Source organism: Sorex fumeus, unplaced genomic scaffold (assembly GCF_029834395.1).
Source record: "Sorex fumeus unplaced genomic scaffold, SorFum_2.1 ptg000165l, whole genome shotgun sequence".
Lineage (NCBI taxonomy): Eukaryota > Metazoa > Chordata > Mammalia > Eulipotyphla > Soricidae > Sorex > Sorex fumeus.
The window spans coordinates 2,066,187-2,088,833 of NW_026606222.1; the positions used below are offsets into that span (position 1 = coordinate 2,066,187).

General features: G+C 58.8%; 1 protein-coding gene across 1 annotated transcript in view; it reads left to right on the top strand.

Annotated features, from left to right (window-relative positions):
- The first annotated feature begins 841 nt into the window (after positions 1–841).
- The window catches only part of GRIN2A (glutamate ionotropic receptor NMDA type subunit 2A), a 291,832-nt gene continuing 270,026 nt past the window's right edge, over positions 842–22,647 (top strand). The window contains exons 1-3 of the mRNA XM_056107403.1: positions 842–1,028; positions 1,649–1,839; positions 3,107–3,541. Coding sequence (XP_055963378.1) covers positions 3,128–3,541 — 414 coding nt within the window. The 5' untranslated portion in view covers positions 842–1,028; positions 1,649–1,839; positions 3,107–3,127. The remainder of the gene's footprint in view (positions 1,029–1,648; positions 1,840–3,106; positions 3,542–22,647) is intronic.

The following is a 22,647-nucleotide window of genomic DNA, read 5'->3' on the forward strand; positions in this document are numbered from 1 at the left end:
TCCGAGGAGCTCGTTCTGTGGGGGTGGCCAGGCTCAGGGGAAGATGCACTGGAGCAGATCTCTGTGGTGTGCGTGTGTGTGTGTGTGCGCGTGTGTGTGTGCGTGTGCGCGCGCGCGCGCGTGTCGGCGCGCCTGTGCGTGGAGGGGGGCTTGCTGTACCCAGCGCGCGGCACTGGCGGGGAGGAAGCGGCCGCGTTGATGTGAATAATCGACTCTCCAGCCGCACCAGACGCTCGGGAGCGGGCGGAGAGCGCGGGCTCCAGCACCACGGACAGCGCCGCGCCCGCCGCAGGCGCCCCCGCCGCCGGCTCCGGCCTGGTCGCCGCCGTGCGCTCCGGGAGCCGGTGGCCGCGCCCCGCGCCGCCGCCGGGAGACTGCGGGGTCTGCCTCGGCCCGCCTCCGGGGAGGGCGGCCGCGGGCGGGAGGCGCCCCCGAGCCCCTCCAGCCTGCGCGGGGGCTGCCGCGGCTGCGGCTCGCCGGCGGGGAACAAGTCCCTAAGTTGGCGCGGGGGGCGCCCCCGCCTGCCTCCCCATCCTCTTCCTCCGAGGCCACCGCAGCGGCAGCGGCAGCAGCCCGCGTCGGGAGCCCCGCGCGGCCCGAGCCGTGACGCCCGGGGCGGCCCGGGGCGCTCTCCGGACTCCCGCCCCGGGGGAACGCGGGGCGCGGCTGCAGCCCCGCCGCCGAGGGTCGGGAGGGAGCTGCCCGCGGGGATCCCCGGCCCCACGCGCGCGCGCGGCCCCACGCTCACGCTCGCCCGCACACTCGCCCGCACGCGCGCCCGCCCGGAGCCGGGGCTGCGGACAGGGCTCGCGGGCGCGCCGAGCGGCCGGGCAGCGGCCGGCCGTCCGTCCGTCCGGCGCGGGGTGGCCGCCAGCCGCGCTCCGGCTCGTGGAGGGAGGCGCCCGCCCGGGAGGGGTGCGGAGCCCAAGCATGGGGCCGGGCGAGCGCTGAGAGTCTCGGCTGCAGCCTTCAGCCCTGGAGATGACCAGGAGCGGCCACTGCTGAGAACTATGTGGAGAGAGGCTGCGGTGAGTGCGGGCGCGGGACGGACGCGGGGCCCGGGTGGCCCCTTGGGGAAGGGGACGGCTGGAGGCCTGGAGGGGAGGAGGCGGCGGGACCGCAAGGGGGTCGCTGCGTGGGAGCGATCGCGCCTCCCTCCCCCTCTCCTCCTGCCGGCTCATCGCAAACTCAGCCAGCGCCCCCTCCCTCCTCGGCGGGCCCCCTCCGCTCCCTCCGCTTCCCCCGCCCTGTCCCCCCACCCCCTTCCCCGCTCGGCAGCTTCTGGCCGCAGAACTCTCGGCAGCCGGCGCTGGGGAGGTGGTAGGGGGGGAGATGCAGGTGCCCAGTTAAAGCTGCTCGTGGGTGGCCAGCCCGGGGCTCCGTTCCTCGGGGCGCCGCCGAGCGGAGCTCTCCGTATGGGCCACGGGGTCTGAGGATCCGACCGGGGGGCGTCCCTGGCGCGGAGCTCCAGCCGCCGCCACTCAGGTCGGGCCCCCGCCCCCCGTGCGCACGGAGGGCCGCGAGCACTGCAGACTGCAGATGGACCCCCGGCTCCTCGCCCCTCGCGCTAACCCGCTCTCCCGCTCTCTCTCTCCCTCCCTCCCTCTCCGCCGCCCGCTCCCTCGCCCTCTCTTTCCCGCCTCGGCAGAGCCCTGCGGCAGAGCCTCCGGCTGGGATAGCCGCCCCCCGTGGGGGCGATGCGGACAGCTCGGGACAGCCAGGGGAGCGCGCGGGGGCCGCAGCATGCGGGAACCCGCTAAACCCGGTGGCTGCTGAGGCGGCCGAGATGCTCGTGCGCGCGGCGCGCCCCACCGCATCCTCGACCTTCTCCGGCTACAGGTACGTCCCGGCGGGAGCCGCGGCTCGGCGCGCCCGCCCGGCAGGAGGGAGCTGGCGCCGAGGGAGAGCGGGAGCCGAGGGCCGGGGCGGAGAGCCAGAGCGGGAGCCGGGCCCCGCGGCGAGGGGCGGCGAGGGGCGCCAGGGGGCGCTGCGGCTCCGCGCTGCCGGGGTTCGCCCGGACCCGCCTGCGTTCGCGCCCCAACTTCCCCGGCTCCGGCGGCGCCCGGCGCGGAGGGCGCGCGCCTCTGGACACGCGCGCGCGCGGACGTGCCGCCGCCGCCGCCGTCCGCGTGTGCGTGTGCGTGTGTGTGTGTGTGTGAGTGTGAGAGCGCACGCCCCCTCGCCCCCGCCGCCGCCCCGTGCCCCCTGGACGTGCGCGGACTCTGGATGCGGGTGGGCGCGGGGAGACGCGCCAGCGCGCCCCCGAGGGTGTGCAGCCCGGGCCCACGTGCATCCATCCACCCCAGACTCGAGCGGCGGGCCCCGAGTGGGCAGGCAGAGAAGGGGCGGCACGGTCCACGTCTTTCGGGGCCCCCACCGCCACCCTAGGCGCGCTCGCCGCCAGCTCCCACGCGCCGGCCCGCGGGGGGACGTGTCTCCTCTCCGGAATTCTGCATTGCCCGGAGCGCGCGCGCGCGCGGGCGCACGGGCGCGCGGGCAGGGGGCGGGTCTCGGCCGCTGGCGCGGGAGGGGGAGACCTTATTTTCCTGGCGACCTGGGGAGGGCCCTAAGTTCCCCCAAGTTCCCCGGAGCCCCAGCATCTTCTTGCCTCCGCGCCCTGGGGGGCTGCGGCTGTGCCCGGCTGGAGGGGTGCGGGGTCCTCCCGCGGCGGGTGCTTCAGCGGGGTCCTGTCTGTGCGTCACCTGGCGGGTTGGGGGGTCGGCCAACTCGCCGGGCCTCGGTGCGCGGGAGCCCGGATGGAGCCGCGCCTCCTCCGCTCGCCCCCGGCGGGTCTCTAGTTCCCGGGGATGCGCTGGGGGCGGGCCCGCAACTTGGGAGGCCCCGCAGGGGTGAGTTGGAGGGAGGCTGGGGGCGCGCTCGCGGAGGATGCAGGGCGATGTGGGCGGGCGGGGAGGAGAGGCTGAAGGGCAGAGGCCAGGCGAGGCCGGCGAGGGGGGTGAGTTGAGGAGCGGGGCCGGGGGCGGGCGCGGGGGGCCGTGCGTGGCCGGGCGGCCCGCCTTGGGGCAGGGCTCCAGCGGGGCGCCTCTGGCGAGGACCCGGGCCCGGCACCCGTGGTCTGGACCCTTCCTCTCCGTGCCCCTTGCAGGGACCGTCAGTGGCGGCGACTATGGGCAGACTGGGCTACTGGGCGCTGCTGGGACTGGCGGCCCTTCTGGTGTGGCGCGGCCCGGCGCCCGCGGCGGCGGCCGAGAAGGGGCCTCCGGCGCTGAACATCGCGGTGCTCCTGGGCCACAGCCACGACATGACGGAGCGCCAGCTGCGGACGCTGTGGGGGCCCGAGCAGGGCGCGGGGCTGCCCCTCGACGTGAACGTGGTGGCGCTGCTGATGAACCGCACCGACCCCAAGAGCCTCATCACGCACGTGTGCGACCTCATGTCGGGCGCCCGCATCCACGGCCTGGTGTTCGGGGACGACACGGACCAGGAGGCCGTGGCGCAGATGCTGGATTTTATCTCCTCGCAGACGTTCGTGCCCATCCTGGGCATCCACGGGGGCGCGTCCATGATCATGGCTGACAAGGTAAGGCCAGGGAGGAGGGGGCCTGCCGCCCAGAGCGCCCCGCACCCCTGCTCCGCCAGTCGGGGAGTCTGGTGGGCCGGGTGAGGGCCGGGTGAGAACCGGTCCGGCCTGTCCGACCCGGACGTGGACAGACATGCCATTTATCTTGGTTCTGAAAGTGGCCTGTTGGAGGGGGCTTGTGAGGAAGAGTCCAGAGCGCTGGAAATTTGACGGGGTGGTGTCAGGCTTGGAGACTTTCAAGTCCAAGCGGAGGCAAAGCCCGGGGGTTCCGGGAATGCATGCCTCCTCTCCCACCCCTGGGTGTCCGCCTGCTTGCTCTGCAGACGTGTCCTCTGCCCTTTCTCCTGTCCCCTTCCATCCATCCGGGGCGGTATTATGGAGCGGAGTGCAGAGCGTTTAGGGACCACATGGTAGGGACAGGGATGCTTAGGCAGGAACTCTGAAGCTGGGCTAAGGGGGGTGGAAAGTGGGAGACGCTCTGGGAGACAGTGACCCGCCCCTGCAGTGTGTGGATGCGTATGGAGAGCACTGTCCCTGGGTCCCCAGCACTGTCCCTGGGACCCCAGCACGCAGGGCCTGGAGCTCGGCAGCGCTGTCGGAGGCTCCAGAACCTCAGCTGGAGGGAAGGTTCCCAGCGATGGTGTCGAGGCTGGACAGGTCCAGAGGAAGGCGGTTGTGAGGAGGGTCTGCAAGACAGCCGGGAGACGGGGGGGGAGGACAGGGCTAAGACTGGGGCTGATGTGGCACGAGGGGCCGGCAGATCAGAGATCTTCATGGGGCATGGAGAAGAGCAAGAAAATGTTGGAGGCAGATCAGAGGGAGGCGGCGAGGGGGATGGGAAGGACTCGGGTGAGGAGTGAAGGGTGTGTGTGTGTGTGTGTGTGTGTGTGTGTGTGTGTGTGTGTGTGCAGGGGGGGACCCAGTCAGGGAGGAAGCGGGGAGCGGCGGCAGCTTGGTCCCCCCTGTGCCCGGTGTGTTGGGAGACAGGCTGATGGAAGGGATATCACTGGTGACATCTGTCTTTGCCCCCACCCCAGGGGCCGCCCCTGCCTCCGTCCTCCCCCTCGGGCTCCCCTGCGACCTGCTGTCACCACTGTGCTTTCCCGGGTGGTAGGAGCACTCTCCCCGAGTCCACCCCAGTGGACGTTCATTCTCTGTGACCTGGTGGCCAGGAGCTGCTGGCTGTGGCTGACTTGTCCACCAACCTGTCTCAGAGGTGGGGTTTGCTTTGGTCACTTCTTCTGGGAGGACAGTCCCTCACCTCGGCCATCGGGTCATTTCCATGCTGGGGCGAACCGTGGAGTGCCGAGACTATCCTGGAGTTGCAGAGGGAGTGACCAGGACTCAGGACAGTGGGCAGGCACTGGTTGCAGGGTCTGGCTCCCGCCTGTCCCTTAGCTCTGCTTCCCTTTCAGGGGGTACAGGGACTTTATCTCCCCCTGAGCCCTGGGGAGGAGCAGGGACAGGAATCTGCTGCCTGGAGGTGGGGGGACATGGGCTTTGGTGTTGGCAGGGAGAGGAGGGCATCAGGGTCCAGAGGGGCTGAGGGAGGTGACTCGGGCATGCAGGCATGTAGATATTCATCCCCCTCCTTCCTGCTGAAGTTTCCACCAAAGTACCAAAAAAAACGTTCAAAAGTACAGCATCTGGATTGACCAGAGCTTAGCAGGGTCATTGGAGAAACTGGAGTCATGGGAGTCAGTGGCATGAGGGACCCAGGCTGGAGTGTTGAAGGGGCACTGAGTACTGAGCACTCACTGAGAGCTGAGTGCCTACCGAGCAGCTGCTGAGCATGTCTGCAGGGAGCCGCGGGCTGTGGGGTGTGCTGTGACCTCGTTTACCTCCTCCGATGGTAGGCAGAGAAGCAGGGACGGAGCAGGGGAGCCTAGGAGAGCCCCCTTTTACCTGCCGCCATGTTGGGTGCCTCCTTGGAAGGAATCCTGGGGGAACCCCAAGCTCTCTGGAGGCGGTGGGGAAGGGACCTGAGGATCACCCCACTGAGGGGGAAAGAGGAGAAGGGGAACCGTGAGGCCCTTGGAGATGAGAAAAGTGAGAAAAGGGCCTTTCTTAGTCCAGAAGCCAAGCCTGGGGGTAGGGGAGAGGATGAGGAGCAAAGGAAGAAGATATCGGGCCAGCTCCGAGGGGCCAGGGTGTCTCGGGGTTGGTGGCTTTCCTCGGGGTTGGGGCATCAGGACACTGAGGGGGCTTCTGTGACATATGTGACTGTGTTGATGGGGTGGGGTCCCGAGCTGGGTTGGAAGAAACTGAGATGTTTTTAAGACACACGTGGCCTTCCCCATACCCCATGGGGGCGGCCGTCGGCTGCCGGGTCCCCAGGCTACTAGGCGCTTTAGACCACTCCCCCTCTCAGTGTGGTTTGTCCGGCCTGAAGAAGCCGAGGGTTTCCTTCCTAGCTTCCTCTTGCTTGCTGGGTGTATTAGAGGTGTTGGGGGGCAGGAGAATTTCCCCCCAATCTGAATGTGCCCAAACCAACGAGGTTCTCTGTCTCCCCGCTTGGGGGATGCACATTTGATAGAGCCCCCAAATACACGTGCACTGCCCAGTGCCTCATCTGTCCAAGCCCGCCGAGGAGATGGCAGGGAACTGGGTGGTCAGTTCCACAGACCCCAGTCACACTTTGTCCCCTCCCCTCTGACTGCTTTTGACCCTGGCGAAGGCAAAGAAGGAAGCCCTATCCGAATGGCACCGTGCTAAGTAGCAGGGTTTGGGGTGGGGTGTGTTAATTTAATTTACCTCGGAGGTGCTAATTTATTTCTTAGTTTTGCTTCTCTCGATGGGTGGTCTTGCAGTGTAATTAATTTAGAGTTGAACACGCTGCCTGATGGAGGGTCTGGCCATTTTGATGCCCCCCAAAGGAGTTCACGTGGCAGTGGGGACAGAGCTAAGTAAAAGGGGAGCTTAGCACCCTCACCTCCTCCTCCCATTCCTTGGGCCCGGGGTCAGCTTTCTAGGGTGCCACTTATCCTGTTGGTTCCTGCCTGGAGTTTGGCCTTGTCTAAACCTTCCCTTACTTCTTCCTACGATACTGATGAAGACGGTTTCATTTTTTTTTTATTTTTCTGGACTAGAGTATTCTGTGCAAGGGTGTATTTGCAATAGCATCCCCCCTCCCTCCAGTTTATAAAAATGCCACTTCTTTCAGAATAGAGCACTTAATTAACCCTGAAGTTAAAATAAAAACCTTCCTCAAAATCCTGTCTGTCACCGGGCCAAACAGTGTTAAGCCCCTGGCCTGGTTCCTTTTAAACTCTGTTATTCAGTTGTATGTTTGGGATTCTACTGGCCGCATGGCTTTGTCTGTTGTCTTTGTGCTCCGGGTAATCTTCGCAAGCAAGTGTTCCGTCAAGTCTGAAAAACTTGGGCTCTTTCTGCTGGATATTTTCTCTCCGACATCATCACTGTCCCCTCCTGGGGCTTTCCCGTATGTAGCGGCCGTTTCTCCCGATCTCGTGCCTGGCATGTTTCTCTTCCCCAGTTCTCTCCGCTGCGGCTGGCCTTGGCCTCCGTTCACTTGTGGGGTATGGTTTGCCGCTGGATCGAGTTTTTCACTTGGGCAGGGCTTTGCTTCCTTTCTGAGATCAGCCATTGATTTCTTCCCATCCCTCCGTGCTTGTTTCTTTTTTAATAAAAGAACTCTACTCACGTGTTGGGGTGTAAGTTGCTCTTCCATTTTATGAGCTTATTGTTCTTCTCAGCCTCTCCCCAAGTGCATTTTGGTGTCTTCTGGTGGGAATTTTCCCAAGCCCTGGAGTCTGCCTGTTGCCTGACCCTGATGCCCTCAGACTGGTCCATAAGCATCGTTTTGAGGTAGTGTTAGGGTTTCTCCTGCCTGTCGCCAGAGAGATGCGTGCTTTCCCGTCAGAGCCAACAGCTGGGCCTGGAGCTCTCTCATGCTTTTTATGTATTCCGGGGTGCAGGCCCGGGTCCCAGCTCCAGGGGGAGAGACCTCACATTTGGCTCCTGGACACACACACACACACACACACACACACACACATACACACACACGCACGCAGACACACACGGCCTGTGTAGACAGTTTGTGGTAGTGTCGTGCCCATCACGGCCTCTGGTTCCTGGCAGGATGTTGGCATCATGGGTCATATGTTCAGGTTTCAGAGACTTGTTTAGGGAAAGGGGAAGGAAGGGAAGAGAATTCAGGGAAGCCCTCCGCCCCCCCACCCCGGGGTTGCGGGAAGGATCTCCTAAAAAAGGAGAACGGTAGAAGCTTTTCACCTTGGGGCCGGAGCGATAGTAGATCGGGGCGGGTGTTTGTCTTGCGTGCGACCTACCTGGGTTCGATCCCCAGCATCCCATAGGGTCCCCCGTGCATCACCAGGACTCATTCCTGAGTGCAGAGCCAGGAGGAACCCTTGAGCCTCTTCATGTATGGCTGAAAACTGGAAAAAACTACGAAAAGCCCCCAAACCCACCCCTTTCCCCAAAGAAGCGTTCCCCCTTTTATACCTTTGCAACAAAGGGGGTGTGAGCAAACATGTCCCTCCTGTGTTCCGGGAATGCACACCATCAGAACAGGCCAGAGAATGCAGAGCTGATTGCTGGCGTCCGGTCCACTCCCTGCTCCAGGGCATCCGGCAGGGCCGAGGGCATCTGGGTCACCTGGCACCACCTGGGCCGCCCTCGTGGCCTTCCGTCACATTGGCCCCTTCTGTCGGGTCACACGCCTCCTCTGGCCCCGCCCGGTCCCTGTGCGTCTCTGACGATGGCTCCCAGTGGACACAGCTCCTCGTGGGACGTGAGTCAGTGCGGGCTCTGTGGCCCTCTGGGCGGTGGCGTCCCGGGGCCTTCCTCCCCCACGGAGGCCGTCCTCTCTGGGAGAGCTCGGGCTGGCCACTTCCCTCCCTGGTCCCCGAGCAGTGCGCAGTGCCCTGCACGCAGAGAAAGCGTCTGAGCTTCCGGGGAGGCTGGCCGCCATGCCGGCTCTGATTCTGACCCGGTTCCCTCCCAGAACGTCCCTTGTGCTGCCTTTTCTTTTTCAGCGTGATGATGTAGTGTGGACATTTTCCCTTCTTGGGAAACAGCCTTCTCCCCCGTGACTGGGAGGGGCAGCAGAGCCCTTGGGTTCTCCCGCCCCCACGAGGCCCCCTGTGTGTTCTCTTGGGGCTGGAGCGATAGTAGATCGGGGCGGGTGTTTGTCTTGCATGCGGCCTACCTGGGTTCGATCCCCAGCATCCATAGGGTCCTGGTGTTCCTAATGCTCTCCGCCTCTGTGACTGGGGGCGTTGCTGTCGCTCCTCTGACTGAAGCCACAGGTTCTGTGCCTGTGAGTTCCGGAAGCTGCAGTTTCCAGAACTTTCCACACTGCTGTGGCTCCAGGGATTCTCACGCAGTGTTGGTGCCCTCGAGGCTGCCTGACTTCCCAGGGGGTGCCGGCTCTCCCTCTTCTCCTTGGGGGGCTTGTGCTTGCTACTTGTCATGGGGGTTTGTCCAGATTGGGGGTTCCTGTGCTGAGGCGTGGAGGGGCAGCTGAGTAGCAGGTGGGAGATGGGGGTCTCTTTGCACCCACATGCTCTGGGGTCTGGTGGGGTTGGCTGGGGCTCCCCTTCAGCACAGAAAGCACCTGGGAAGGGCAGATGCATCAGAGTAGAGTGGCCCTGCAGCCCCTGCTGTCAGGCCCCCCCTAAATAGGAGGCAAGAGGCCTGGCTTGAGCCTGAGGGGTGGATGGTGGCATCACCCTCACATCAGTCATTGGGCCGCTGGAATCCCAGGAGCCAGGACTAGTGAAGGGCCCACCAGAGTCACCCTTGACACTGGAGAGCTTTGGTGGGTTTCACAGGTGGTGTGCGTGTGTGAGTGTATGTGTATGTGTGTATATGTGTGTATGTGTATATATGTGTATATGTGTGTGTGTGTGTTCACATGTGGCTGTCAGGCAAACATGAGGTCACTGCTTTGTGAATGTGTGTGTTTCTCCTGTCCTGCCCCTCGACAGAAGTGATGGCCAGCTCTTTTTTCTTTTCTTTTCTTTTCCTTTTTTTTGGGGGGGGGGGGAGGTAGTGCACACCCAAGTGATGCTCAGGGGTTACTCTGGGCTCTGTGCTCAGGAGTTCCCGTAGGTGCTCAGGGAACCCTATGGGATGCCAGAGATTGAACCTGGCACTGCCACACACAAGGCAAGTGTCCTCCCCATTGTCCTGTCGCTCTGGCCCTGGACATGGCCAACGTCTTAATGTTCCGAAGCATCGCCTATTTGAAGAAATCCAGATGCCAGGATGCTTTGAAAATAACGGGTGTCCTGCTGACCCTAGAAGCCCCCCATGACTCAGTTGTCTGGAGACAATGTCTCCCCTCTCGGCCCCCTACACAGGCCACTCTCTGCCTTGGCTTGGTCCTGCTACACCCATGGGGCTTGTTTGCTGCAGGCGAAGGAACAACTAGTTTAATTTTTTTCCTGGCAGGGCTTGGGGGACAGTGTGGGGTGCCGGTGATTGAACCCTGATGTTCATTTGAATGCATTGGTCTTGCTTAAATCCTGGAAGGCAGAGTGTCCTGGAGACCAAGAATGACCCACTCAAGTCAGGCGAGCTGGAAAACCTTGGACAGAGTGTCTGAGGACTGTGGCTCCACTTCCCTGTGGTCTGCCTCCCTGTGGCAGGTTGACCTTGATAAAGGCCAGCTTCCCAAGCGTTAGGCTTTCCATCTGCAAAATGAGAGTTTAGGCTGGCCAAGGCCCCCCTCCAACGCTGAACACTTTATTCTTTTTAAGAAAAACTTGGCAAGAAAACAGGGGCTGTCTTAACAGAGGCTGTTCTGATTAAAAAAATTTTTTTCTTTATAGTATCAGAAAGAAATCGGACCTTGAATAACGTTGCTTTGGTATAAATGTGAGCCCCTCACTTACAATGAGGGTCATCGGGGGGATGTTCCTTCATGTCTTGGTGCCTCCATGCTGCCGTCTGTAAAATGGGGACAATCAGAACTCACTGGTGGATGCAGTGAGGTCATGAGTAGGTGTGCCGAACTCCAGTTGGTCCTTTGTGACCACTTATTATAGGATACACTCGTGCGTGTGACTGTGTCTGTATTTTGTCTTTATAATTTCTCTGCAGCGCCGAAGTTACAAGCTGCAGACTATGGATCTAAGACTTTAAGAAAATTAAAAAAAGATTGCTCTTTGGGTCATCCCCAGTGATGCCCTGGGGTTCCTCCTGACTCTGCACTCAGGAATTACTCTTGGTGGTGCTCAGGGCACCCTGTGGAATGCTGGGGATTGAACTCGGGTTGGCCAAGTGCAAGGCACACGCCCTCCCTGCTGTGCTATGGCTCTATCCCCAGATCCAGGCACTTTTGAATAGCTGGGGCGGGAGGATGATGAAGGATGGTGTAATGGGAGGGTGTCTCCAGCAGGAAACTGGGCGTCTTCCTACCGACCTCTCAGATGTGGAGAGCACTTCCAGGAAATGACTCCTGTTTCTTTAGCTGGGAAAACCAGAAGCTTCCTTTGAGTTGTCAGGATGGGCCATGAGCTTTCTCCTGGCAAACTGATGACTAACGCGTCTGGTGTCTAAGTGACTCTTAAGAGGAGCCTGGGCGACCTTCACAAAGGAAAACTCCACCAACTGGACCACATGTTAGCAGTCGGCCGAGGTGAGCCTAAATAAGACACACCTATCTTGTTACCTCTGAGGGTGAAGTAACCATCCCTGGGTGCCCTAAAGATATCTGAGCAGTTCTTTGTTGGTTTGGGCCACAACCCAGTGGTGCTCAGGCCTCTGAGTTTATGAATACCTCCAGGCAGGCTTGGGGCTGGAGCGATAGCACAGCGGTAGGGCGTTTGCCTTGCACACAGCCAACATGGCCGACCCGAGTTCGATTCCTCCGCCCCTCTCGGAGAGCCCGGCAAGCTACCGAGAGTATCTCGCCCGCACGGCAGAGCCTGGCAAGCCACCCGTGACGTATTCGATATGCCAAACACAGTAACAACAAAGTCTCCAATGGAGACGTTACTGGGCCCGCTTGAGCAAATCGATGAACAACGGGAGGGCCTTTACCTTTATGATGCCAGGGATGGAACCCAGGCCAGCACCCTATCCACTGTACTATATAGCTCAGGCTCCAGATATTTCAACAATTCTTACGTTCTTAAAACAGAACTGTCCCTTTAAGTAAATGATTTCAAATCTAGGCCTAGCTTTAAGAGGAACAGTGTATTTTAGTGTTAATAGTTTGGTTGACTTGAAATGCCGATGACGACGTTGGGCCATGGAATTAAAACCCTAAACCGTCTCTCCAGATCGAAATGGTGTGTCAGAGTCTGGGCAGCAACTGGAGGGTTTAAGAGGCATTTATGGTCTCGAAGGAAGCCGGGACATGCAGCTTCCAACTTGCTTGAAAATGGTTTTGCTTGTGCTGGTGACATGCCGGCCCCTGGATGCTTTGGTGCTGCATTTCAGCCGCACAGTGGCTTCCAGTGTTTGGACTTGGGGTGAGGCATGTGTTTCCAGACACACACACACACATACACCCACACACACCACACACGGCAGCCCTCCTTGCTCTTAGTTATTGCTCTTCCTGCCTGATTCACACGTTGATGTCACCCACATAGTCCCAGCAGGCCTTTGAGATTGTGATCTTCAGCCGAGGGTTTTGTGTGTGTGTGTGTGTGTGTGTGTGTGTGTGTATTGTTGTTGTCCTTTTTCCTCCCCCCAGTGGCCGGATGCTCAGCAGATCTCAAGGAGTGGCATGACTCTAAGAAAAAGTGTAGGCTACGTCTCTGGAACTTGATTGTGCAGATCAAGAGTGGTCAAGGCCCCCGTATAGCTTCTCTCTTTGTCAGTGGCAACGGGGAAGGTCACGCTTACGTGGAGGCAACCTTGCAGTTCTCTAGTGTTTGGGGTTTAACAAGGGGACCGAGGTGTGGCTTGGTGGTCAAGTAACCCCTCAAAGACTCGGCTCCTGTCCATTCTGCTACTTCTCCTTTGTTAACTGCTGCTTCCTCTTGGTCATAGAATGGCTGCTTCCGTTCCAGCCATCACATCTCCCCTGGGCAGTCCTGGAGACAAGAATGGGAGGGAGAGAAAAGAATTCTCCAAGAATTCATGATCACCCCTAAAGCCACATTTGTTTCTGTCAGCAGTTGTTGTTGTTGAAAGGTGGGGTGGGGTGGGGTGAGTAACAATTTAGTGGGCAGCGGGTGAGGTTTCTGCAACAGTTCCTGTCCGTAGACTGAATTCTGGTGGTAATACTGGAGGATGGTGGTTGGGAAATGGCTATGGGGCCACAGGAGTGCGTGGGACTGGCATGATAGACGCCAAGAGTTCCAGGACAAATTTTGGGATGTTCAGCATGATGAAGAGACATTGTCCTAGACTCCGGGAGCTCTGCTTATGTGCTGAGGGGGGTGGATGTCTCTTCATTCATTCATTCATTTATTTGTTCATTCAGGGGTCATATTCAGTTAAGCTAATTATGGCGATAGAAAAGAGAGCAGACTTGAAATGGCAAAGAATCAAGCTTTTGATTGGAGGATTTCACTTAATTCAGTGAATTATTGAATTCGATTCAGTGAGTTGGAGACCTTGGATGTGGCTGCACCCAGGGACGGCCCGAGTGGGCTCAGGGTGGGCTCATGGTCTGTGTTGCCACAGTTGAATTGAGTCACCACCGAGGTCCTTTCAAACTCCAAGATTGTGCCTCTCAAATCCTTGATTTGTTTTACCGTATCTCTTCATTTTTTTTTTTTGCTTTTTGGGTCACACCTGGCTATGCAGAGGGGTTACCCTTGGCTTTGCACTCAGGAATTACTCCTGGCAGTGCTCAGAGGACCATATGGGATGCTGGGAATCGAATCTGGGCTGGCCACGTGCAACGGAAATGACCTACTGTACTATTGCTCCAGCCCTTCTCTTCATGGTTTTTACCTTTTTTTTTGTTTGTTTTGGGCACCCATGACTGTTCTCAGGGCTGACTCCTGTCTCTGTGCTCAGGGGTCATTACTGGTGGGATGCCAGGGATTGTACCTGGGTCATCTACGTGCAAGGCAAATACCTACCCTGTGTTATTGCTTTGGTCCCTCAAGCACTTGATTGAAAAATAAGTTCTTAAGTCCAGTTACTCTAAGCCCTCAGATTTGACTGGAAGCCAGCATGCCCACTCTCTCCAAGTGTATAAGTAATTTTTTTTTTATAAATTTGCCTGAAATGGGATGGAATTCTTGATCCCTGCATTATCACCTCAATTCCCCAAAGGATTTTGCATCACCCTGAAGGGTAGATGGATATTTGAAAAGCAGAAAACCTATGTAAGGATCAGCTCTCTCTTCTCTCTCTCTCTCTCTCTCTCTCTCTCTCTCTCATACACACACAAATATAAACATCAGCAGGTTGGCTGGTGTCACATTCACTAGTGGAGATGTTGTTGGCTCAGAAGCACATCTAAGGAATATGATGTGGAGAGTAATTGTCAGTGATCTCAGACTGGGAAGTATCATTCATTGCGACCCATTCAGCTTGGTTCTTTGTGAAAGAACGTTCCCAGCCTGGCACATCTCACTCCAGCGGCACGTGGACATCCCCGAGAGGGTCCACGTATGGCCTGCCTTCCTCTGCATCCCCAAGGGTCAAGTTGTTCTTCTCCTGTTGTGGCTTTCCCGGCTTCTGAACACTCACCAAGGGCAGACCCTGCTCTCGGGGAATGCTCCTCTGTTCTCAGTTGTCACCCAACCCTCCCACCTCCATCCCCCCCATACCCCACACCTACTGGGGCTTCCCAGTGATGCATGTCTTTCCAGTCCGATTCGAGAACTTTCCTTGTGGCTGGAATGGGTGCGACCTTCCTGATGACGAAGTTATTAGAAATAGGTCACCATGGACAGAGTACCGAAAATAGAACAAGAAGGCCTTTGGAGGAAGAATCTTTTTCAGTTTTGTTTGTTTTGGAGGCCGCACCTGGCAATGCTCAGGGCTTACTCCTGGCTCTGTGCTCAGGAATGACCCCTTGTGGGCACCACATGGGGTGCCGGGGATGGAACTCAGGGGCTGAAGTGCAAAGGACAGAAACCCATTTTCAACCCCAACCTTTCTCTTCTGAGTCTGTTCCTCCAGTGCCAGGCCCAAGTGTTTTTTAAATTTTTATTGATTTATTTATTTTTTTGCTTTGGGGTGGGGGGCAGTCACACTCGGCAACGCTCAGGGATTACTCCTGGATCTATGCTCAGGAATTACTCCTGGTGGTGCATGGGGGACCATATGGAATGCCGGGGATTGAACCCAGGTTGGCTGCGTGCAAGGCAAACACCCTCCCCGCTGTGCTATTGCTCTGGCCCCCCCCCCCAAGTGATGTTTTGATAGTTCCCAAGTTCCCCCCTGGACCACAGCCCTCCTAGTCAGAACACGGAACTGTTGGCTGATCTAGGTCTTGCTCTCTTATGCCCATCTGGGAGGGAGTGATGGCATCTGTCTGTCTGTCTGATGTTTCTGTAGGCTCCCAGTGAATTGCTTTGAAGTGGTTATAGAACTGAGAATTTTGAGTGTGACCCTCAAATTGTGCACGTGCTTGCATGTGCTTCCTTCCACATGGGCCATCCCCCACCCCCGTCCATTGGACCCTGTTCTCCATATCCATGGGGCCGTTCATAGCTTCATCCCAACCCGCGCCCTCAGCCTTTGCTGTGAGTTGGTTGAGTCCCGGGATGTGGGCAATGAGGATTCAACACAGGGACTCTGGGGGACTGACCCCCCTCCTCTGGGTGCCCTCTGGGTCCCTCAGGTTTCCGAGCAGCGTCTGTGGAGGAAATCTGAGGTGAGAATTGTCCTGTAGAAAAGACAGACTTGCTGTGGTCCTGGCCCTCGTGGTGGGCCTGGCTTCCACCAACGGGCTCTTGTACCGGGCTGGCCCAGGGGATGGTCAGAGCTTCCGGGGACACTTGCACTCTGGGGCACCGCTGTTGCTTCCTTGTCATTTGCTGATGGTTACTGGTTTTGTCTTGCCTTGCAAGTTCTTTTCTTTTTTAAAGTTTAAACTTATTAATTTTTTAATTGAATCACTGTGAGATACACAATTACAAGGTTGTTCAGGATTGGGTTTCAGTTTTCCAATGTTCCAACACCCGTCTCTTCACCAGTGTCTGTTTCTCACCACCAGTGTCCTCAGTTTCCCTCCCAGCCACCCTCCCACCTGTATGGCAGTCACCTTTCTTCTCTCTCTCTCTTCTCTCTTCTCTTCTCTCTCTCTCTCTCTCTCTCGCTCTCGCTCTTGTTTGCTCTGTCTGTTTTTCCTCTTGGGCATTATGGTTTGCAATACAGGTGCTGAAAGGATGTCAGGTATGTCCCTTTACTTACTTTCAGCATCAGTTCCTGTCCAGAGGGGTCATTTCCAGCTGTTTTCTTATCCTGGACCCTCTCTGTCCTAACTGCCCTTCACCCCACCCCCACCCCCGCATTTGTGGCAAGCTTCCAACCATTGGCCGCTGTTGGCACCTGGCCTCTGTTTTCCCTGGCCTTGGATATTAGTTTCATAGACTATCATCTTTTTTTCCTTTTTAAATCAAGCTACTTCACAGCAGGTAGGGCGTCTGCCTTGCACGCAGCCAACTATGGCTGACCCGAGTTCGATTCCTCCGCCCCTCTCGGAGAGCCCGGCAAGCTACCGAGAGTATTCGAGATGCCAGACACAGTAACAACAAAGTCTCCAATGGAGACGTTACTGGGCCCGCTCGAGCAAATCGACGATCAACGGGAGGGCCTTTACTTTACTTTACTTTGGAAGCATTGACAAAAATTTTGATGGCAACTTTCCAACTTGTCCAAAAGTGGAGAGTGATAGAACGAACTCTCATTCAGCCTTGATTGCAGTGATGGACCCCAGGCAGTTCTTATCTCATGTATGATGTCACCCCCCTCACCCACCTTCTTCCACCAGTTCCCGTAAGCAGCTCCCAGGGGAGATAGTACGGGGGGAGGTGGGAGGCGGTTCCTACTTGCGCATGACTGATCCTGTCTTAATCTCAGTTTACCCCATATGGTTCCCAGAGCCCCACCAGGAATGAGCCCTGAGCACAGAGCCTGGAGTCAGCTTTGAGCACTTCCAGGTGTGGCCCTACTAACCCCCTCCCCCCTCCGCAGAAAAAAAACAAAATGAAATATAGCAAATCCCATATCTTGTTGCAGTCCTTCTATCAACAAGTCAGAAGCTAGCTCAAAAAGAAAAGGATCTTAAGCACCGTTACCAAAAGGTCATCAGAGCTAATATAAATGTAGGCTCAGGAAGGCAGACCTCAAAGGGCTTGGGAGATTCAGAGAAATATAAGGGAGATAAAATCCCCTTTGATCTCACCATGCCCCGACATCTGCCGTGAACATTTTGGTCTGTTTCCTCCTCACCCTTTATTTCTCTGTCTTACGAGTGAGGACACACATGTACACCCGGATCCAGTGGTATCATAGCTCTGAACGTATCCCGAGTTGGACCCCGACATCACAGACTGAAGCGTGTCCCTCCGCCCCCCCACCCCTCATTCCGTTCGCTGGACACCTCCTCATGCCATGGTTCTAGATCTTTTGAAATATGTCGCTGTTAAAAATGATCCTCTTGGCATTGAATGGCTTCACTCGTTTGTGGAATGTAACGTGACAGAATGGGAGACTGACACCCAAGGACAGAAGAGCTAAGGGCCAGGAGGATCGCGCCATGGCTTGGCAGCCGGTCTCACACGCTGGGGAAAAGGCAGCTGGGAGAGAGAAGGGACCACTAAGTGTATGATGCTTGGAGGGCCCGCTCGGGATGGGAGATGTGTGCTGAAAGCAGACTATAGACCAAACGTGATGGCCGCTTACTACCTGTATTGCAAACCATAACACCCAAAAGGAGAGAGAGAGAGTAAGAGGGAATGTGCCTGCCATGGAGGCAGGGGTCGGGGGGTGGACAGGAGCGGGTGGCGGGATACTGGGGACATGGGTGGTGGAGAATGGGCATTGGTGGAGGGATGGGTACTCAATCATTGTATGACTGACACGTAAATCATGAAAGTTTGTAAATCTGTAAAAAAAATGTCTTATTTAAAAAAAAATGGCCCCCTTGGGAAATATCTCTGTGGTTAAGGGCCCGACTGTGGATCCCTATTTCCTAGGGCACCTCCTTCTGCTGACCATGTGCTTTAAGCATCAGGAAAACATGATAAAATACTTCCTATGTCCTGCCAATGGCTCCCAGGGACTCAGGGCCACGGGACATTTCCAGAAACCACGTGAAGGTCCGCCTTGTGTTTGCAGGGACGTGTTCCCCCACTCCCCCAAACCCCGCCCCGCGGTGGCTCAGGTCCACCAGCTAGTCTCCTCCTGACAGGCCAGTGTTTCCCTGAAAGGGCCTGAGGTTCTGGTGCTGGGTGGGTCCTGCAGGCTTAAGGGTCCCCATGTAGCCCCGTGGGGTCCTCCAGAGTCCTACCTGATGGTGCTCGGGGCCTTCCAGAACTGCACCCAGAGGTGCTTAGGAACCCACGGGTGCCAGGGGATCTGGACCAGGGCAAGTGTCTGTCATGGCTCTCACCTTGGACCATCTCCCGGGCCCTGAGACAAGTTGGGTTTTGGTTTGTTCTGGTTTTTGGGTCACACCTGAAGTCTTAGGGCTCACTCCTGGCTCTGTGCTCAGGGCTCACTCCTGGCTCTGTGCTCAGGGCTCACTCCCAGCTCTGTGCTCAGGGCTCACTCCCAGCTCTGTGCTCAGGGCTCACTCCCGGATCTGTGCCCAGGGCTCACTCCTGGCTTTATGCTCAGGACTGACTCCTGGATCTGTGCTCAGAGCTCACTCCTGGCTCTGTGCTCAGTGATAACTCCTGGTCTTGTGCTCAGGACTGGCTCCTGGCTCTGTGCTCAGGGCTCACTCCCAGCTCTGTGCTCAGGGCTCACTCCCAGCTCTGTGCTCAGGGCTCACTCCAGGCTCTGTGCTCAGGGCTCACTCCCAGCTCTGTGCTCAGGGCTCACTCCTGGCTTTATGCTCAGGACTGACTCCTGGCTCTGTGCTCAGGGCTCATTCCTGGCTCTGTGCTCAGGGATAACTCCTGGCCTTGTGCTCAGGACTGACTCCTGGCTCTGTGCTCAGGGCTCACTCCAGGCTCTATGCTCAGGGCTCACTCCCAGATCTGTGCTCAGGGCTCACTCCAGGCTCTGTGCTCAGGGCTCACTCCCGGCTCTGTGCTCAGGGCTCACTCCTAGCCATACGTGGTTCCGGGGATCGAACTGTGATCACCCGTGGGCAAGGGCAAGTGCCTTACCTGCTATGCTGTGCTTCAGGCCCTGCAAGAGAGGTTAGTTTGGTTTTTTTTTTTTTTTATAATTGAATTGGCTGGTTGCAAATATTATCTCATTGTTCCAATGCACGTCTCGTCAAGCAACAGCCCGCGCTGGGAACTGGGTTCGCATTTATTCCCCTTGCAGATCCCCCCACCCCCTTCAGCCCTCCCGTGGCACACCCCCCCCCCCTTTGATATTTCCCATTGTGCAAATGGAAACACACTCTCAGACGAAGAACGGAGTCCAATGTCAAGCGCAGGGCAACAATTTTGACTTTCTCCCAAATAATAAATATTTTGAAGCCCGGCAGGGGAGTTCTCGGATTATTCATACTTAGTCACCGGGCAGGGCCGAGCCGTCATGGATTCGAGACCCACATGACGTGGAGCCGGTGGCTTTGGAACCCACATGACGTGGGCCGGTGTGCGGCCCCACTGCTGGGATTTGCGAGGCGGGGGCAGCGAAGCCCCACAGCGGGGAGGGGATCTGTGGGGGTGCGGCCTGGAGAAGGCGGGCAAGACCAGAGTCAGGGGGGCTTTGGGGGCTGGTGCTGATGTGGGCGGGTGGCGCGGCTGGGCGGTGGCGGGGGGCTTGGTGATGCTTTTCTGGAAGTTCCCGGAACCAGGATGTGATCTGGAAAGTGATTACCCCCCCACTGGCCCCCCTGGCCCCTGCTCAGAGTATCGGTGGGGGTGGGGTGGGCATCCGGAGTGGGGCAGGATTGGGGGGCGGGGTGCAGGAAGTTGGTCCCGGTTTCCACCTGGTGCAATTTGAGGAGAGAACCCTGTGAAGGGAAGGAGAGGAATCATGCCTTCCACACTGGTGTGTGGGTGACCCCCAAATGGAGTGCGTGGGACTTGCTTCTGGAAAGATCTGTATCCGCCTGTTCCGACTGACTGCCGATAAGAGTCACTTACCCGGGCTTGTTGAGGAAAGAACTCTGGAATTGGTGGTGGGGGCTGGGGGCTGTCTCTGTCGGTCCGCGGGGGTCTTCTGCTTCTGCTGAGCTGTGGGATGGTGGTGGGGGGCTGAGATCCTTACGCAGGCGCGCTAGCGAGAGGCTGGGGCAGGAACGTCTTTCTGGACCACAGCTGGGCTTCCCGGTTTCTTGCAATCCACCCGCTGCCGGCTCACTTCCTTCTGCTCAGGGGAGGGGTCCGGGGCGGGGGCTTCAAATTACTCACCTGCCAAGGGCCAAAGCTTGCCTGGCACGCAGCTGACCCAGGGCCAATTCCCGGCACCTCGTCTGATCCACCCGGCCCTGCCAGGAGCGATTCCTGAGCACAGAGCCAGGAGAAAGTCCTGAGCACTGCTGGCTGTGGCCCTGAAACCCCCTCCCCTCAAATACCCACTAATAGGGTGTGATCATGCTCTGTACCCCGCCCCACCCCCATCCTGGATGACACCTTCTGGAACTGCGCTTGGAGGTGGGTGGGTCACGAGTGAAGACCCCCCGTCCCTGCCGTTAGCTTCCAGGCTGTGCGCAGACCCTCGGGGGCGAGGACCCTGTCCCAAATCTACTCGCAGCCTGGGCGGGCCCCGGGTGGGCGCTGTGCTATGCCATGGGGGGAGGGTGTCAGACAGCACCCCTGACTTGCACCCTGGGGTGCCCCCAGCGGGGAGGGCACAGGGTCTGTCTCTGGCACAGCCTCGCGTCACAGGGGCACCCTTTTGTCCCCTGTTGGACAGCGACCACCCGGTCGCCCTGCGCCACTGGACGTGATTTCGTGTGTCTGGTCTCGCTCCGTGGGTGGCTCTGGGGCTGGAACCCCGACCCCCCGTGTGCAGCGGGCACGTGGCATCCCCGAGTCTCATCCCCGACCCGAAACCCGTCGAGTTTTCATTCCCCTCTGAGCCCCGCAGCTCACGGCACCTTTGGAACCGGGGTGAGAGTGAGGTGGGGGGAGGGCGGGAAGGCAGGTGATGGCCGATTCCGGTCCACCCCCGAGCACCACCAGGAGTGACTCCTGAGCAAGGCCAGGCAGAGGCAGGACGCAAAACCCAAAACCCAAGCAGACCTGCTGAGCCTCAGGTGGAAGGTGCCACACCTGCTCCCCTCCCCTCTCTTAGGAAACTAGATGCCGCCCCCGTCCCACCCCGAAACCTGGCGGAAGTGAACAGACAGAAAACGTGGCCCATCTGCACAGGGGTGGAGGGGACAGTGGCCGCCTCTCTGTAGAAGGGGTCAGGGTCCGTGGCTCCCCACGCCCGCTCCGAGGTCAGGCCTCGTGGCTGCTGGGTGCCAGGCTGCTCCTGCCCACCCTGGCTTCGCGGGCAGGTGGAGGTGGGGTGGGGGAGGGGTCCCGGCAGGTGGCCAGGGCGCAGACCGGCCCTCCCGATCAGGAACAGCCCCAGCGGCTGGGCCTGCGTGGGGAAGAGGCTGGGGGCTCAGACTGTGCTCCTGCCCCCTGAGGGGTGTGCTCCTGCCCCAGGGTCTCTGCACACTCTCCCTCTCCTCCTCTGGCCCCTCACTCCCCCCTCCCCACAGTGGCTGCATGTGTGGAGTTGATGCCCTGGAATCTGGTGGCTGGCAGGCCGGGTCCCACATTGTTCTCCTACAGGAGGTATGTGAAGCCTAGAGACGTGTAGACACCTGCCCTTGGTCACACAGCTGAGCCCCGACTCTGGGGCCCTGACTCTGGGCCCCTTGCCACCACAGCTTCTTGGATTTCAGTTTCTCCCGGAGTGGGGTAGGGCTCTGATGACTTCTTATTGCTATAAAGCAATAATGTCGCCATTTGAATGGTTTTATTTCAGGTTTGGGGTTGGGCTACACACCGCAGTGCTCAGGGATCACTCCTGGCTCTGTGCTCAGGGCTGACTCCTATCTCTGTGCTCAGGTCTCACTCCTGGCTCTGTGCTTAGGACTCACTCCTGGTTCTGTGCTCACTCCTGGCTCTGTGCTCAGGGCTGACTCCTGGCTCTGTGCTGAGGGCTCAGTCCTGGCTGTGCTCAGCGGAACGTACATGGTGCCCGAGACTCAGTCAGGGTTGACTGTGGTGGGTCTAGTACTTAACTTGTGTACTCTCTGGCCTGAGCTAGGACCATGAGGATGTATTTGGGCCACACCTGGGGGTGCTCGGGGCTCACTCCGGCTGTGTGCTCAGGAATCATTCCTGGAGGAGTTCGGCCCTGTCCGGGTGTTGGAGATCGGGTCCTGTGGTCCGTGTGTGGGGCAGCACACTGAGCCCTGATTCTGTCTCAGCCGTCCGGCCCGTTTTCAGAGTGAACGTGGACTCCCCGCCCCGCTGCCCTCCCCCAGTTCCCTGACACCCACCCCAGGGTCACCCAGAGCCAGTGGCAGCCCCTGCGCCCCCGGCTCCCCCCACACCTGCTGGCTGTGTGCCCCTCTGGGGTTGCTTGTTCTGGGCGCCCTGTCATGAGGCGGTGAGTGATGTCTTGAGACGCACGGCTCACCCCTCCTGCCCCGCCGAGGTCCCGGGCTGCCCTGGGACGTGGATGGGCCGCGGGCGTCTGTCCACTTAGCCACGGAGGAGCTCGGCTGTGGTTTCCGCCCTTGGGCTGTGGACATCTGCAGATCGCTCTGTTTAAACCCCCGGGCACAGGTCTCCTGGGCCATAGCCAGGCTCGAGACAGTGCATGGGGGGCCTGATGGGAACCGGCCTGGCCTTTCGTCCCCTGCTCCCCTTGCTCCACCTCCTCCCCCCTCTTCCTCCTCCTCCTCCTCCCCTTCTTCCCATTCCCTTCTTCCCCTTCTCCTCCTCCTCCCCCTTCTTTCTCTTCTCTCCCCGTCAGATCCCCCCGCCCCCCGCTTTTTATACGGACACAAATATCTGTTCCGAGGAAATTCTGGTCCATTCAAAAGCAGCTTCCCT